The sequence below is a fragment of the Otolemur garnettii genome, unplaced genomic scaffold (assembly GCF_000181295.1).
Source record: "Otolemur garnettii isolate 467f Iridium unplaced genomic scaffold, OtoGar3 scaffold00008, whole genome shotgun sequence".
Taxonomy (NCBI): domain Eukaryota; kingdom Metazoa; phylum Chordata; class Mammalia; order Primates; family Galagidae; genus Otolemur; species Otolemur garnettii.
Genome location: NW_003852403.1, coordinates 8,127,489 through 8,145,557, shown reverse-complemented (window position 1 = coordinate 8,145,557; position 18,069 = coordinate 8,127,489). Strand labels below are relative to the sequence as shown.

Sequence of the window (18,069 nt, the reverse complement as noted above, 5' to 3'; positions counted from 1 at the left end):
GCCCAACATATCAGAGTCCAGACATGCCCGTGATTCACCTATGAAAGTGACTGAACATCTCTAAGCTTCAGTTTCCACATCTGTAAAATGTGGCTACCATTACCTGCCTCCTTGTTATGTGATGTCATGCTGGTATCTTCAAGTCAGCCAGGGTGGGAGTATTTACACCGTAAGAGTTGACAAACACTGCACAGAGGGGCTTTTGTCCTTTAGAGATCCACTTGTTAAACATCCCTGGATAAACAGAAGTCGGCTAAGTGAGAGGGGAAAGGGAGGACAAGAAAAGAGAATTCCAGCAGGGTGGATAGCATGAGTGAAGCCTCAGAAGTACAAAAACAAAAAGTTTAATGAAATGAAAGACTTCCTAAGTGCCTGGACACAGAGAGCTTGGGAAGAAAGGTTACCGGGAACCTGGAGCGAGGGCAAGAGCTAGATCTTGTAAACAGACCTCACTAAGTGGTAATTCTTTGTTCTATTCATCTAGTGCATGTAGCAAGCCACCCCCAAAGTGTAGTGGCTTAAAACAATCATTTTATTTTGTTCATGATTTTTAAACCAGGGTTGGTTCATCTCTGATCTGTGTCAGTTAGAGTTGGAGGATCTACCTCCAAGCTGACATCTTCACCCATGCGCCTAGTAGCTTGGTGCTTCTTAGAGAGACACTAGAGAGTCGGGGTCTCTCTCTCTCTCATCTCTCTGGCAGCTCATCCTCCAGAACCTCTCCTGTGGCTCTCCGTTATCACAGCATGGTGGTCACAGTGTAGTCAAGACTTCTATGGAGGCCAGCACATCCATGAGCAAGTGTTCCAAGAGACCCACAGGGAAGGGTTTTCTTGAGTTCACTTCAGACGTCACACAGCATCACTTCTACCACATTCCATGGTCAAGTCACTGGGCTAGCCCGAACTCAAAGGGGATGACCAAAGAGCGTGAATAACCCAGAGTCATGGTTCACTGAAGGCCTTCTTTGAAGACTAGTGACCACACTGTTATGGATCAAGACATGCTCACTGAGTGCCCTCCAGGACCACCCGCCAGGCACAGATCCAAAAAGAAGAACCACCAGGCCTATCCACACAGAGCTGGCAGCAGAGGAGGCAGGCTGAGCCTCTTGGTACAGCAAGAGATGGCTGATCACCACCCATGATGCAAAGGACAAAGAGAGTGGAGAGTATTGGGGGGTAGGGGATGGAGAGAGAAAGAGCTGACCGGGTAGATGGAAAAGGCTTCCCAGGAGAGTGGCATTCCTCACAAGGAGAGCTATGCTCTGAATGATGGGGTAGGTGGAGGGTTGGAAGGGAAAGAGTGGGCCATCCCTCGCTGGACTATCATGGGCGATCCCAGGCCACCTCCACATTTCCCAGCAACACGGATGTAGCTAAGGCCTGGGGCACGCTATAGCCATCAGTGGCAGCTCTAGGAAAGAGGCACTGTGACAGGTCATCACTAGGGACGAGCCTGACCAAAGCACCAGTGCTCAGGAGGGCCTGTAGACTACAGATTTGGTTTTTCTGGCTTAACCTCCTCACCTCGAACCAGCAGCAGAAAGGCCAGTTACGCAAGCACCCTCACTGCAGCTTGCCAGCTTCAGAGGCTGAGCCTGGCCTCCAGGCCTAGTAAAGAGACTGCCCTGGCCTGCACAGCACAAGGCAGGGCTGGGCCCTGACTGCCACTTTCCATGTAGGCACAAGATGCTTTGCTGACAAATACCTGGGGACAGCAGGGGCCATGGGAGGGAGCTAAAAATAGCACAGCTGGCAATAGAGAAGCCTTTTCTAAGTCCTCAGGGTTCTGTTATTCCTCGTCTGAGGGATACACATGGGCTGGCACCTGAGCATTGCCCCTTCTGAAGGACTCATGCTTAGAACAGGTGCGGGGACAGGAGAGGCCTCTTCCATCATATCAGAAGCTGCACAGAGACCAGCAGTCATGGAAACAGGCTGCTTTGGTGGTTGGATTTAGAAGTGGCCAGGCTAAAGCTCCCTTCACAGCCTCACATGTCCGATGAGCACTCTCCAGCCACTCCCTCTCTGGCCAATTCTGTTTTATCTGCCTTTTCTGAATCCTAAATTCTTTTTTTGAGACAGAGTCTCACTATGTGGCCCTCGGTAGAGTGCTGTAGCATCACAGCTCACAGCAACCTCAAACTCTTGGGCTTAAGTGATTCTCTTGCCTCAGCTTCCCAAGTAGCTGGGACTACAGGCGCCCACCACAATGCTCAGCCATTTTTTGGCTGCAGTTGTCATTGTTGTTTAGCTGGTCCAAGCTGGGTTCGAACCCACCAGCCTTGGTGTATATGATTGGCGCTATAACCACTATGCCACCGGCACCAAACCTGAATACTAAATTCTTAATGTTTCTCTTATTCATTTTGCCATTAAGAATTATTAGCCTTGCACCATGCCTTTAATGTTAAATGAAGGGAATTTTTTAGACCAACCCAGTTGATGCCTGGAAAAGACACGTGTATGGATGTGCAGGCTGTGCACTGCCCAACTCCAAGGCATCATTCACAGCCCCCTGGAATCATGCAGTATGGCTCTGGTGTTGCCAGAGATGAAATAACATCTTACACCAGCAGTCTCTAACCTTTTTGGCACCAGGGACCAGTTTCATGGAAGACAATCTTCCCACAAACGGAGGGGGAGGGGTATTTCCATTTATTGTGTACTTTATTTCTATTATTTTTACACTGTAATATATAACGAAATAATTATATGACTCACCACAATGCAGAATCAGTGGGAACCCTGAGCTTGTTGTCCTGCAACTAGATGGTTCCAACTGGGGTTGATGGAGACAGTGACAGATGAAGCTTCACTTGCCTGCCCATCACTCACCTCTTGCTGTGTGGCCCGGCTCCTAACTGGTCACGGACCAGTACTGTTCCATGGCCCGGGCATTGGCAGCCATAGTCTTACATAATCCCACGTCCCAAGGAAAAGGACAGCCATGCTATTAAAGATTGCTAACTGACCAATCTGTCTCCTCCTTCCAAATATTGTATACTTGGAATTTGGCAGGTCCAAGGCCACAATACTCAGCTGTTCAGGAAGAAATCCATATTGAGATCCAGTAATGTATTTCTAAGCTGTGAGGTGGAGAAGAACAAGGAATCGATCTTTCCAAGGCAAGTGAGGATTCATAACCACTGAATGAGTTGCCACGACCATCTTCTGAGTGTGCAGATTAAATTCTCTGGTCCACCAACATCTAGATGCTCTAAATTTTAACGTACCTGGGAACTCAGATATACTTATTTCTCTTTCACAGAATTCTTTCTTTTGCTAACACAGTTTCAGAGTTTGAGATATGGTGGGTAGGAATAACAAGGTATCATTCCACCCCAGGATACACAGGTCCGTGGTTTAATGATAAGACTTCACTGGTGGAGGTCAGGCTTTTCCGGGCCTCCACGCTCTCCTGCATGTGTGTACATCACATACACAAAGACTCACTCACAAACACATCTCTCTCAAGTTTTAAAAAATATGCTAAAATCCTGCATTCTTCTTCTAAAATATTCTGTGTATGCTGTATGTGTTAACATTAAAAATAGTGTTTTCTCGAAAACTTGGGGGAAGACTGACGATACTCAGAAAAAATATGTCCCAATATTGGTTCTGTACCTCCACATACCCCCAGCCCAGGGGTAGAGCAAATATGCTCTAATTCATAAAGGACAATTATGGATTATACCAGCTGATGAGAATCTCACAGAAGCCCCAGAGTTGTATAGTAAGCAACCTGGGCAACTGTACACAGTCCACTGCCTGTCAGGTAGAGAAAAGGTGATTATCTCATTTCCCCGCAAGAAAAACTGAAACTCTTTGAGAATGTAAGAGGATCAGACAGCATTTAAAGTTCATTTCTAGACTGATAGCATGGAATTCTCTGAACTTGTCAAGGGATCTCACGTCTCATTTAGCAATGGTGCATGAATCTCAACACACCAACTCTTTTTTTTTTTTTTAGTCCTGTCCAAACAAAGTTTCTCTCACCCTGAGCTGTACAGAGCCAATCCACCAGTCCAGGAGGCCTCACTGGGATGTGCAGGACAAGGGTTAGTTGCACAAGCTCCACTCCCTGCTTTCCCAGACTTAAACCCGGCTCTGCCCCTCCTCAGGGGGTGACCCTGGACGAGTTATTCAACCTCATTGTGTGCCAACTTCCTAATCCATAAAGTGAGGGTGCTGAGGCCACCTCCTTCCCCAGGTCGCTGTGATGATTACATAATACATATAAACTGCCTAGGAACTACTGCGTACACGGTAATCCACGTTTGTGACCCCAAAAAAGACAAGAATTTTCATCTCTGTCCTGCATTTTTCTAATCTGTAAAATGGGAATTATAAAAGTGCTGACATAATAGGATTGTTCTGATTAAATGTCAATAAACATAAGGAGCTCAAACAACGCTTAGTGTGTTGTTACGTTGTGTTGCTACAGTCTCTTCTTCCTAAGAAGTCAGCAACGCCGGTTCACACAGAAAGACTTCCCAAAACAAAAGCACCGGTAAGTTTAGAGATCAGTGCAAGAGCTAAGGGGGAACCATTGCTGTTTTCTAGAGTGATAGACTATCTGAGAGACTGGAGATTCTTGTTTTAAATTAATTCTTTCTGTGGTTGGGAAGAAAAGAGGACCACGGATGAGGAGGCACTGGTGAGATGAGGAAGAAAGAACAGGAACATCTCAGTTGCTGGTTTCACTTTTCACCATGAAAAGCATTTAAAGCCCTGCCTAGAATTTAAATAGCATCATCCCTAGAGATAGCTGTTTCAGTTTCATTATAGTCTGTGTTCATAGAGTACAAATAGAAACCTTCATGATTTTATTAGTTTCCATGCAACTCAGGAGAGATCTGCATGATAACATTTCAGCTCCTGATTTGAAGACGGGACCAATTAAAAATATAGTGCTTGCACTGCCTGTCACTGGAAAATGAAAAGGTTCCCAGAGTTTTAAAAATCTCTGTCATATCTGGTTCAGGGCCACACATCAAGTTCTCAGTGCTGTGGGGGCAATCACTACTGTCTAAAGGTTTAGTTTATTTTGTAAGAAATACTTGGAGGACGTTTGCACCCCCAATGAGGGTTTGAACTACAATATAAAAGAAACTAAATGTACACCGAAGTGTTTTTTATCTGGGCTATATCAAGTCCTACACAATCATTAATTCCTTTAATAACACCCCAAAGCTACCTGGTACTCTGTGGATCTGTGAAGTGTGAACGTAATGTATCTGTGACAAGTTAGAATGTAATACATGGCCCCCGTAGCACAATCAAATTGATGTTATGTAACCTAAGAGAACTATTCCAGTAAGTTCTGATGTGTTGGCTGCTTACGATTCAGGGTGAAATTTATTTCAGAGATTATTGAGTGTTTGGGGATGGCTCCTCTAGACACTTGCTCCTTTGCCACAGAAGCTGCAATAATTCTATCCTGCTTTGAGCAACTGGAACGCTTCGTGGAACAAGGCTGAGATGAACATTCTGGCTTCAGGCTGGCCTTTTGGGGCGAGTTAAGGAAAACCATCAAAGTAAGTTGATTTGCATGGCCTCCCCTTTAATCAGCTGTTTCTTTTTATGCTCAACCTCAACAATATATAGCACACTATATATAGTCTATAATCCAAGATTTTTCAATCCATCCCGAAAATTAGATTAAAGCCTCAATAGTGGTTTGTCTGGGTCATTAGAAGTAACAGCAGAGTCACAAATACCTACTTTCTGAAACTTTTTTTTAAATGACAGGCTTGACATTTCCAATGAAGCCTATGTCCCCAGATTGGTAATTCTTAAATACATCACCTCATCAAAGTCAATACTGAAATTCTGAGCACATGTTCACCAAATTTTACTCTTGTGTTTTATACCAGAAGAAGAACTATTCTCTGGGTCCACTGCCTGGAATGATTTAATCTCTGGTTCTTTGTCAGGTAAAAATGACAGCTTTGAAATCTGATTTAAGAAATGGCTTTATATTGACATTGCCAGCTGGGTGTGGCGGCTTACACTTGAAATCTCAGCACTTCAGGAGGCCAAGTGAGGAAGGATCGGTTGAAGCCAGGAGTTCAAGACTAGAATGGGCAACACAGTAAGAACTCGTCTCTACAAAAGAATGTTTAAAAATTAGCCTGGTGTAGTTGCACACTTGTAGTCCCAGCTACTCAGGAGGCTGAGGTGGGAGGATTGTTTGAGCCCAGGAGTTCAAGGCCATAGTAATGATCATGCCACTGCACTCCAGCCTGGGCAACAGAATGAGACCCTATTTCTAAAAAAAAAAAGAAATTATGAAATTAGAAAACTTGTTACATATGAGAAAACCAAGTCCCAGAGACAATGACTTGCCTGAGACACGAGAGATACTCACATGTCACTTTCTTAACTTCACCCTCAGAGTCACACCATTAAACCAGACTCCACCGACGGAAAGAGGATTGCTCTGCTCATTCTTCTCTTCCCAATGCAGACGCCACCTAAATCTAACAAGGCCAGTCTGGGTACTTCTCAAGAGGCTGTAACATTTAGAGGAAGAACGTTAGCTGCCCTACCAATGAAATAAGAGCCCCACAGGGAAGAATGTGCCAGGGAAGGAAAGAAACGTGTCCGAAGAGAATGGCAGACATCTCTAGGATGGCATACCGAAAGGGAATTTTTTTCCTTTTTAAAAATGTTTGATTTTAATTGTGACAAAAGATACACAACACAAAAGTTTACTCTCTCAACTATTTTTAGGTGTACGGTAGTGTTACAGTATTCACATTGTGGTCCAACCCACCTCCAGAACTTTTGCACCTTGCAAAACTGAAACTCCATACCCATTGAAACTCTCATCCCCTCCCACCCCTGGAAACCACCAGTCTACTTTGTGTTTCTAGGAGACTGACTGGTCTAGGTCTCTCATGTAAGTGGAATTTGTTGCTTTGTGCCTGGCTTAATTCACTTAGCCTAAGGTCCTCAAGCTTCATCCACATTGTGTCAGAATGTCCTTCCTTTTTAAAGCTGACTAATATTCCAGTGCACTACATGCCACCTTTGGTTGGTCCATTCATCTGCTGATGGACACTCAGTGTGTACCTACCCGTCGCCATTGCAAATAATGCTGCTGGGAACAGGGGTGAACAAATCTCTCTTTGAGACTTTGGTTTTAATTTTTTTGGACATAGATACCCAGAAGTGGAATTGCTGGATCATATGATAATGTCATTTCCGAATTGTTTTCTGAGAGGCCGTCATACTGTTCCCCATGGTGTCTGAACCATGTTACGTCCCCACCTACAGTGCACAAGGGTTCCAGTTTCTGCACATCCTCACCAACACTCGTGATTCCTTATTATTTTGATAGTAGCCAAAGGTGTGAGATGTCCTTTATTTTTCTTTAAGCCACATTGTCTACAATGAACATAGAGTGCATTTAAGATGAAGGACAAAAGTATAAAATACTGAAGTTGAAAAATAAATCTTACAAGGAAAATAGAGTTGAGAATGAACGTAATAAAAGAAGTATTTTTTCCTAAGAGCTGGGCAAACCATTGCATTCTCTCGTGGGTTCAGCAAGAGACATCATTTCTATACTCTTAAAGAATCTGCCACAGTCCATGGGAGAAAAGGCCATAATTCATGGGCAGCTAAACCAATTCTTCTAGGCACTGTGAGGAAAGTGCTCCCAGATGCACAAAAGACAAAAACAATGTATAAAGCTGTTGCCAGCTAACGCTGCCCATAAAAGTTCCTAGCACTTGGATCAGCCCTTTCACCCTACAAATCTTTTCCTCCAAGCCTTCGAATGCTTACCACTGAGTTCCCTATTTGAACCTCACTGGATGCCCACTTTTCCCCCTTCCAGTGCCACAAAGGGTTCACTTTCCAAAGCTACATAAAGAGAAAACAAGATTAACACAGCAACTTCTCCCAAAGAGGAGCAGAATTCTCCTGCTCCTGGATACCAAGCACCCAGAGAAGACCACCACAACATCGGAGAACCCTAACATCTGGGCCACAAGGCCACACAGGTCCCATGTTATCCACTCCTTAGACAGACCATCTCTTGAAAAGCTAAGATTGTCCAAATGGGGAATCATGCTACCCACTGGTCTTTATATATATAACATCACTCCTTGGAGGTGAGGCCATTTGTCATGGTTTATTCATTTTAAAAAAGTAAAAGGACTAAAATCAAAATCCATCCAATTATATATCTAACCAAGATCTAACTCTTGAAGGAGAACTCCTATTGTCCTTGGTGTGAACATCTCCCTGTTGACTCCCTGCCCTCCTCTGCCTTCTCCTCTTATATGTTTTCTTTTCTTTTCTAGTTTCCTTCCATTCAAAAATAGGGAAGAGGAATGCAAGAATATAGAGCAGGCCAAGAGGAGAGGCGACCAGATGAACAGGGGTGGAAGGAATGACGTCCAATTCTAAGGAGCATCTAGCTAATTTGAGTGACACGAAAAGAGGTTCAAGATCACTGTCTGTTCTCCTGTGGGCTCCAAAAGGTCATCATCCAGAAAGCAGAATCAAACTCGGGCTTCCTAACAGTATCCACACCCCACATCTGAATTCTTGGCTCACGAGCCGAGCTCTAAACTGAGAAACCCAAGGCACGTGCCATTGAGAATGAGGCAGCTTAAGGGCCCAGGACAGCCAAAAACCTCCATCCACAGCTTCCAGTAACACCGAACAGATTTCAGAGGGCAATCTTCAAGAACCAACAGCCACAATGAGTCATTTATCAAACTTTGGGGAAAGGAGCAAGGGAACCTTCACGTCTCAGGAGGAGGAAGGAAACCTGGAAGCCATCAGGAAAGAGAAGAAAGCTGCCTGCATGGCAGCATCAAAGGTAAGGTCACACCACGTCCCGCAACACGGCTGACACCTGAGCACCACCCAGCTCCAGATATTCTTGGGCTGGATTAGGAATTTCAAATCTGTCATCTGCCAAGAAATGTTCTGTGTCTCCCAGACACAGGCCAGAAGCTAAGAGGGGCTAGTGTGAGAAGAAAGGTCTTTCCAAGTTCATTGTGAGGTCAGCAGAAAGGTGGCCTCAGGAGATGTTGAACACCCTGGTCCCCCCTGGCAATGGGGCACAGGGCTTCCAGCACTGGGAGGGGAGAATAGAAGAGCCAGAGGCCCAGAAGCACCCTCCCACCACCATGAGTTGATAATTCCACGGATTTCTGAACTTGTTCCATCAAGCCACCACTTCTTGTCCACCACCCTGAAAACTTTAAGCCGCCAGCCCTCAGGGCAACCGTGATGCACTGTTCACTCCCGATGATGATGGGAGTGAGGACTGCCCAGCCTAAAAGAGGCCAAGGAACAAGATGTGGAACAGAGACATATGATAAATACTCGTCTTAAACTCAGTTTGCAATCCATGTGCAGCCACGCTAGCAGCATGGAGGTAAGCGCCCTGCAGTGATGGGCAAAGATACAGACCCACCAGGGCTGAGCAGTTTTACACAGTTAGAGAAGGGACCCCGGAAAGAAGGTCACTGGAAATCTTGCCTTAAAAACTAAAAGACATCACAGTCCCACACTTCAGCAGCTAACAGAAACTAATTTCACATCAAGTCACAAATCTGAAATCTTATTTTTTTTCTTTTTAAAAAAGGCCCCTCTCCCTAAGGAAAAGTAAACTCTGATAAAAGGGAGATGTATGTAGTGTTGCTTTTAATTACTCCTTCCCCCAATGCAAGTATCCTCCATACTGCGCTAGAAACCAAGTTTAAACAACACCCACTTTCCACAAAAGCCATCAAGAAGGAGAACCACCGAGGACGAAGAACGTGAAGGAAAGGAAGAGGTGATGGAAGGTGGGGGAGAAGGCAGAAGTGCAGGGAGGCCTCCCTGCCAATCAGCTCTGAAATACCCCCAGTCAGCCGGATCTGGGTCCCCGGGAAAACTTAGTAGGGAGGCCAATGAAAGAGCATAAAGAATAGAAAGTGAATGAGATGTTTTAAATAATTTCCGTTTTGGCTCGGCGCCTATAGCTCAACCGGCTAAGGTGCCAGCCACCTACACCTAAGGTGGTGGGTTCAAATCCCCAGCCCGGACCCGCCAAACAACAATGACAGCTGCAACCAAAAAATAGCCGGGCGTTGTGGCGGGCGCCTGTGGTCCCAGCTACTTGGGAGGCGGAGGCAGGAGACTCGCTTGAGCCCAGGAGTTGGAGGTTGCTGTGAGCTGTAATGCCACGGCACTCTACCCAGGGGGACAGCTTGAGGCTCTGTCTCAAAAAATAAAGAAAGAAAGAAAGAAAGAAAGGAAATAATTTCCGTTTTGGCCACGTGAAGGAGCATTAGTCATACAGGTAATGAGATCTTATAGGAAGATGATTCCAAGGCTGGGCTCGATGACATTAAGCATCTCCATTCTGGGCCTGGAGTGCCAATTACATTTCCAAATTGGCAATTAGACATAATGTCCCAAAGACAATCACCAAACAATGCCAGAAACAAAGCAAGTCCTTTCTTGAAGCCGCCATTCTTTGGAAACAGCCCTTCCACCCCCTCCCTGACTCAGCCACCTTGCAAACAGCTGCCCCTTAGGAACTAAATCCTTGTTATCCACTGGTGGCGTGAATGAAGAAAATCCAGGCGTGACTCAAACATCACTTTGTCACCAAACCGAGCCTATCCCTTTCACCCAAGTTTCTCCGTATCACCTAACAAACTAGCAAAAAGAACCAGGAAAACGTATTCACACATCCCACATTCCCACTCAGCCCCCCGCTAACCGCTACAGAAAGAGCCTTCCCAATCTGTGTGTTTCATACCCTACACGCAGATGACCGGGTTTAGAGTCCTGAAGAGCAGGCAGTGAGAACTGGGTCCTATTCATTCCCCCCTACCCAGCACTCAGCTTGATTCCTCACACATAGTATGCACACACTTAATATGCCATAAAATCAAAAAGAGTAACAAAAATAACTACCAGAAGAGTTATGGGAGGACCTCCTGGGGGGGGGGGACGTTCTGCTAAGCCCTTCTTCATTTTGACTGCCAAAGCTGCTCACAGAGAAAAGTTTATTCCAGGTTGTCCCCTTTGACCATGGAACAACATAAAAAGCACAGCTCAAGAAAAAAAGTCCCTGAGCTGTGAAAATCCTCGCTATGGTGAGACTGGGAGCTACTTTCACTTTCTTCTGCTGGAATCCTCCAGAAGTGCAGCTGGAGGGGCCCCTCTGCGTAGTGCCACGTGTCTGCTCCACCCACTTGATGGGGAGGACTTGAACCCAATCCTTTGAAGTTGAACTACTTTCCCTTTGGTAAGGCCCACCCAGGTCCCTATGGAAAATCAATCTTGGTGCCCACTGACTCCAAACCCTCCAGAGGGAGTGGCTGCCAGCCGCCTTCCTGGAGCTTCGCCCACGGTGCAGCCCTAGCCACACCACCGGCCTTTAATTTTGCAAGAAGGCGGTTTGGCTGAGTTGCCATCCTGGATTTCAGGAAGCCGCACCCCTTGCAGCACGACCACCTGGCACAAGCGAGAACCCACACGCTGGTGGGCAACAGTCACACCACACCCTGTAAGCTCCAGAACACGGCCCTGGCCATCACGAGCCAACTCCAAATAAACAGCCCTGGTAGGTTTCTCGGAAGCAGGCACTCGACCAATCAGCTTTAGCAGAAAGTGCCCAGCCTGAACCACAGATCCTCAGTGATGCTGTAGCTGAGTTCCCTCAACCTGGTTGTCTGGCACCGCAAACTTTGAGCTTCTCATCCTTTCCCACCTTGAAGAGCTGGGAATTTCCATATTTAAAAATAGACATGTCTGCAGGGATGGACTGCCTGAAGGCTGAGGAATGGACCAGAAACCAGATCCTTGACCAAAGTGTGGTGTGCACAGTATCAGCACAGCCTGTGTCTTACCAGAAAGGCAGAATCTCAGGCCCCACTCTGGACTTCCTGAATCAGAACCTGCATTTTTAACAGTTCGCCAGGTGATGTATATGCCTATTAAGGGTTGAGAAGCCCGGGCCTACATGCCCTCTCTAGCTGTTGGAGGCAGAGTTCTGATATCCCAACTAAACATTCCTTGAACCTCCTATTTACAATGCTAGCACAGCCCACTTCTGAGGATGGGGCCCCAAGTTTTCCTCTCCATGTGCTTAGGGCCAGGGTTCCACTCACCCAAGAGGCATTTTTAGAAGGGAGGCACTCTTGATCTGCTTGCTGCACAGGAAGGCTGTGGATCTTTCAGGTTCTGAGGGAGGCTTGGCCTTGCCTGACCCCTACATATCACCACAAGGCCCCCGGGGCTGCAGCTTTACAGCACAAACACAGCCCTTTTTATGGAACCACAAGGGGACCCTCCAGGGGCTCCACAGTTCCAAAGTCCCGGGAAGGTGGTGTTAGCTGCTGCTGTGATGCCAGATTAGCGCAGCCCCTGTCAGTGTGAGCCAGGACGTCCCTGCTACCCACTTGCGAAGGAGGCCCTGGCACTGCGGTCCACTGCCAACCTGGCTGTTTTGGCATCATGCTTTTTGTGCCCTGGTGAGAAAGAGAGAGAGAGTGCCCTAAAGCAAGCACTTGCTCCCTGCTACCAGGCACCCTGTGAATGCCCCATCCCGGGAAGAAGACAGCACTAAGGCAAACAGAGGGCCCACTTGGCCTTGGCCTTGGAATCCTTTCACCCACAGGTCAACAACTGGGCAGCTCTTCCTTTCCACCTGATGCATGTCTGGTCAACTATCCTGGGCAAATGGAAGCAGGGTCAGTGTACAGAGGGTCCCCAGAGTCCTCCCGGGAAATGCTGTAAGTTAATAAGAAAACCTACCCAACAGGGCAGTGCCCTGTGATGATCCCCAATTTGCAGATGAGGAAACTGGGGCATAAGGTAGTGAAATCCTTGCCTGACCCTCAGGCACTGCTAGGCAGTTTCCTACTTCTCTATTAGCAGAACTACTCCAAGCCTGTGAGGTGACCCTTCATGGGAAGCCCAGCTATGCCATGCCTGCTGATTCTTTTCACAAGGTTAACTTCAAAGTCAAGTACTCCACAGGACACACTTTGGGACAATGCTCTAGGCACTGTCATAAAAAGCCTGGTCTGGGTAGGCAGTGCCTGATCCAGGAGACTGTTATATCCTACGGGGGGGCGGGGAGGGGGGCCAGGTCTTTGAGCTCTAAACTTGGAATAACAGGGTTGGAGTTTGTCCTCCCTCCAGGGTAGAATGCTGGACAGCCACACACACCTGCCAAACACCAGGTGTTTCCCCTCTGCCAGCCCTGCAGTTCCTAGCTGCCTAACCTGAAATACTCATTTCCCGACATCCCCTCTGTCAAGACATTAACCATGCTGCCACACCCCCATCACAGAACCTGCCTCTGCTGCTCAGCCCCAGTTCTCCTGGCCTTAGAATAGCCAAGAGCCATCTCACTCTCACCCTAACTGCCTGGTCAACCATAACAGTAAACTTCAGGATCTAGAGGCTCCTTTTGGCTCAAAAATCCTGTTTGTTGCAGCCTGTGCTGTCAGGAGCTATAAGTTCAATGAATCAAAGAGAAAACAAACTCAACACCTTGTGAACCATAGAAGCTCCCACTCACGAGAGGCCTTTTAAGTGCCAGGCATTTGCAGGGAGTTGTATACCCATTATTTCCACTCTCCGTAAGTATCCCACAAAGTAAGCAGCATTATGCTCTTTTTAAAAATAAAATCAAAGTTCAACCTGGTTGCCAGCCAATGATGCCCTGCTAATTAATGTGAGATCTGCAATGTGACTGTGGGTGTGTCAGACTGCAGACTTTGTTTGTACTGAAGAGTAGTGAAGTGTACATTTCCATAAAGAGAGCCAGGAAAGAGAAGCACACATTCTCTGGACAATGGCAGGTCAACTGCAGCTCCCCTGTGACTAGGACCTGTGAACTACTCCAAGGCCAGCCACCCCAAGTGATCTGATCAACAAGAGTCTCTGAAGGTCATCCAGTGGTGCCAATCCCCAGGACAGGATGAGACGAGGTGCCAGCGCCAATCTGGAATCAAGAGTTCCAAGGCACTGAAGCTCCAGCCCCAACTGAATGCGTCAGGCCAGACCCTGGGTAATTACCAAGCCGTAATGGGATCTGATATTTATATTAGTCACGAGCCCGACAGAGAAAATGTGTTGTTTTCTCAGACACAGCCATGGAGACAACACCTCAATAATTCATTACATGCAGACCATCCTTGATCAAGCCCTAGCATCTAGAAGGATGGAAAAAAAAAAACAGAATTGCAATAAAAACACAGCTTAAAAAGCGAATAGGAGTGAGTCCATGCCCAGCCACACTCAGACCCCATGGCAAACCACAGCTCCATCAGGAAGTTGGCCTCGGTTTCTCCATCCACTTCAAGAGAGGTAGATTGTATATGGGAAGATGAGCAGAAGACAGGAATAAAGACGCATATATGTTCCAGGGCTGAATTCCTACATGAATTGCTGGAGAACTGAAGAACACATTGTGAGCTAGAAACCTGATGTTTCTCCATGCCTTCCACCCTCCCGTACCGAATCACAGAGTACGAAGGGACATTAGAACTCACAGAATTCAATCCCCACATTTTATACTACAAGGAAAGAGAGACCAGAGAGGTTAAATGATTTCTTCAAAGTCATGGCCTTCTTCAGGCTGCCAGAGTGCCTCCCTGTTCACTTCCATCTCCAACTGGATCAGACCTCACCACGTCACAGCCGAGTGAATAGAGAGCTCTGATGAAATCCAATAAAGAAAAAAAACGACAATGTGAAAAAGTACAGCAATGAACACAGTGCTGCAAGGACCCTGCCCAAGTTCCCCGCAGGGGAGAAATGCGATGTTTTCCTCTTCACGTCCTAAAAAAAGTTCACATACCACTCTTTTCAAAAGACTAAAGTCATTCAGTATTTGAGGTACAGAGACCCAAAGGTACTTATTTAATGAAGGGGTATCCCACGATGCATGTCTGGTCCCCGGTTCTTTGATCACGGTGCAGTCCTAGAGACCAAACGCTTGTGATTTCAAAGCTCCCTGCTGAAACTTATCTTTCATGAATTTCAGATGCTAAAAATGACCTGCCTTCCTCTGGACTCCAGCTCCTGGTCAAACCATCTTACAGCTGAATGAGGACGAGGGTGAACACATCTGAAGAATTCTGTGGAAAGGCAGCCTAGGTTCACTTGGGAAATCTAGCACAAAAATAATTATTCTAAATTGAAGCCAAATACATTCTTCTGTACCAAGTCTCAACAAAACTACCAAATACTTGGAAAGCAAAAAGAATGAAGGGCAAAAAAAAAAAAAAAAAAAACAGGATTGCAATAAAAATACAGACCTGCAGGACAGAAAGAAAAGCTTATAAAAAGGCCTGACTTACCATTATTGGTGATAATGAGCTGGCCACACGCAGTTTAACTGAGCAAATCAAGGGGCAGGTATCAAAAGATTCTGAATGTGTTTTAAAACGGACTCATGCTATTAGGAGGGACCTGCTCCCAGTCTCTATCTGCCTCACCCCTTCCAAACCAAGTACGATCACCTCTCATCCTGGTTGATTCCTCACATAAACTTTCAGTTACGTCCACTCAGCAGGTCTTGCAGCTCCAAAATACAGCCAAATATTTAACAGATTGTTTTTTTCACTAATGAGCATTGCCAAAAACCTATTTCCTTGAGTAAACTGACAGGTGTTATGCTTGGTCATCATTTAGGAAAGAAATTCTTTATGTGAACTATCCGATTAGCATTTCATTACAGGCGCCGCAGTCCTATTTATGTGCTCTCTAGGGTAAAAAGATTTTAGAAGCTGTGTTTAAAACCCCCAGGATCCCAGAAATACCACAACTTATTTTAAATCATTGAAAAAAACAAAAGTTTTCACGATGATAGACATTCCTGGCTTCCAGAAGGAAAGGAAGCTGTTAAAAAGTTCCCCATAATCACTCTACCTAAAGAACATTTCGGATATGACAACTATGAACTATCTTTCCTCTAAGGACAGTGGCTGAATGTCAGTAAAGAGAAAAAAGTCCCCAGGACTGAAGGCTATGGGGGGCAGAGGGAGGAGAGAGACTGTGTGAATAAGGAGGCTCTATGAATAAGCTGTTCCCAGAGGGAGGGCAAGGCAGCTGATAGATAGTCAGGACTTTGCTGGATCTGAGGGCTTCTCGGGAAGGTGGCAGCTTTTCCTCCTTAACAAATAAGAAGGAACGCATCTATCACTGAAAAGGTAACTCCAAAGAAAGCTGGCTGACCAACAGAGGGAGGCCTTGGAAAGAGAGGAGGAGGAAGAGAATGATAGTTTTTATTTTTCTCCCGTATTCCAACACACCAGTATTTTCCAAAACACAAGTGTGCTGCCACTAAACACAGCTGAGCTCCAGCACCCAACACCATGTATAATTAATGATCAGGAGGCAGCTTCGGTTCACCGTTGCCTGCTTACAGCCTGCCTTTGCCACAGCCCCTGGCTTGCCCACTTCTTCCTCCACAGCCCAGGAGGCTGCTACAAGTTGCTGTGCCCGGTGGAAGTTTCAGGGGTCCTTGGATTAACTTCACTAGAAAGGTGTGAACATGTGGGGACCCAGATAAAAGTCTACCTTGCATTACTCCCCTAGAACCCCCCTCCTCCAAAAAGGATGGTGCTGTGAAGTCCCCTGGGATGGGAATTACTCAGAAAGGCAGCTGGGTCACTCTTTTTCCCCAGGTCGTTCTTTCTCATTCTGCAGTTTTCTAACAAACATTGCCCTTGCCCAGTCCCCCACCGCCAGCCAGTGGAAGGAGCGGAAAGGACATCTCCAGGGACACTGCTACCGACCAGCAGTCAGCCTAGCAACCGCATTCTAGGTGTAGTGAGCCTTGGTGCTGGTGGGCGTCTGCGCCAGGAATAGCTTAAGCCAACGACATCTAGCCACCTCAGGCACCAGGGAAGAAGCTCCTCGTGAAGCCTCGGCCTCTGCGGACTCTCAGGCGGACCCCAGCTCTAGCTCAGCGCTGCCGAGCAGCATTTCCGGGAGCCCGGAGTGGGTGGCCTGGGGTCGAGAATACAGAGGCTGAAGAACTTGAGGTGGTTGTATGTTTCACGAGAATATCTAAAAGATAGAGTAAGAGGTGGCGTCAGATGGTGACCTCGCCACATTCATAAAGTGGCAGTCCACAGTGCCTCCAATATTAGGATGCATCTCCCCAACTTTATCTCGCTCCCCTTCCGGTCCCCCACTTTCTCCGGCTGTTTCCTTCCCCTGGGATTCCCTACTCCAAGAGATTTCCTCCTGTTCCCAAAAATTTTTCCTTCTTTCTGACCCCACGAACTCATCTCCCCAACAGGTTTCTAAAGTGCCGGCAAGATGTGCCCGCCCTCGCCCACCACCAACAGCCGAGCCGCGGCAGGTGAGCGGTACGGAACACGCACCGGCGGTCCCCAGCGTCCTCTGTCCCCTCGGGGTTGGCTCTCCCCGCCCAGCACCACGGCACCGGACCAGCGCGCGTTCCCCAACCCAGCCCCAGCCGCAGCCGCCAATAACCCTACAGTAAACAAGGGGACAGGATGGGCATCCGCGTCCCGGAGCGCACCGGTCGGGGGCAACTCCTCACTCCCGGCGTGCCACCCGCTGCTTCAGTCCCAGGGCGCAGGGAGAGCGGAGGGAAGGAAAGGGGGCGAGGGGAAGGTAGGCAGGAATGGAGGGAGGCACGACGCGGTGCGGATCGAGGAGGTGGGCTGCAGGGGACGCCGAGAAGCCGCGGGGCTGGCGCAGAAGGAGGGCGCCCCGGGCGCGCGTTACCTTCGTCTTGCCCCCGCAGTGGCAGCAAACGGTCCACAGGTACTTGAGCGTCCGCCAGAGCAAGATGATGAAGAGGCCCCCGAAGAAAGTCACCATGGAGGAGGCCAGGAAAGCCCACCACATGCGTTGGCCCCGGCTGTCGCACGGCACCTCCATGGTCACCGGGATGATGAGCGCATCCATCTTGGGCTCGTGGACCGAGGACGAAGAGGAAGAGGAGGAGGAAGAAGAAGAAGAAGAGGAGGAAGAGGAGGAGGAGGACGCGTCTAGGCTGAGATGGTTCGCGTGGATATTGCTACTCATTCTAAGACTGCTGCCTCCG

At 47.4% G+C, this 18,069-nt stretch overlaps 1 protein-coding gene across 7 annotated transcripts in view; it reads right to left on the bottom strand.

Moving 5' to 3' along the window:
* KCNMA1 (potassium calcium-activated channel subfamily M alpha 1) overlaps positions 1 to 18,053 on the bottom strand; it is a 762,000-nt gene extending 743,947 nt beyond the window's left edge. For all 7 annotated transcript variants that reach the window (XM_023509577.1, XM_023509576.1, XM_012801412.2 and 4 more), the window contains exon 1: positions 17,748 to 18,053. In XM_023509577.1, the coding sequence (XP_023365345.1) occupies positions 17,748 to 18,050 (303 nt within the window). In that variant the 5' untranslated portion in view covers positions 18,051 to 18,053. The remainder of the gene's footprint in view (positions 1 to 17,747) is intronic.
* Positions 18,054 to 18,069: the final 16 nt, after the last annotated feature.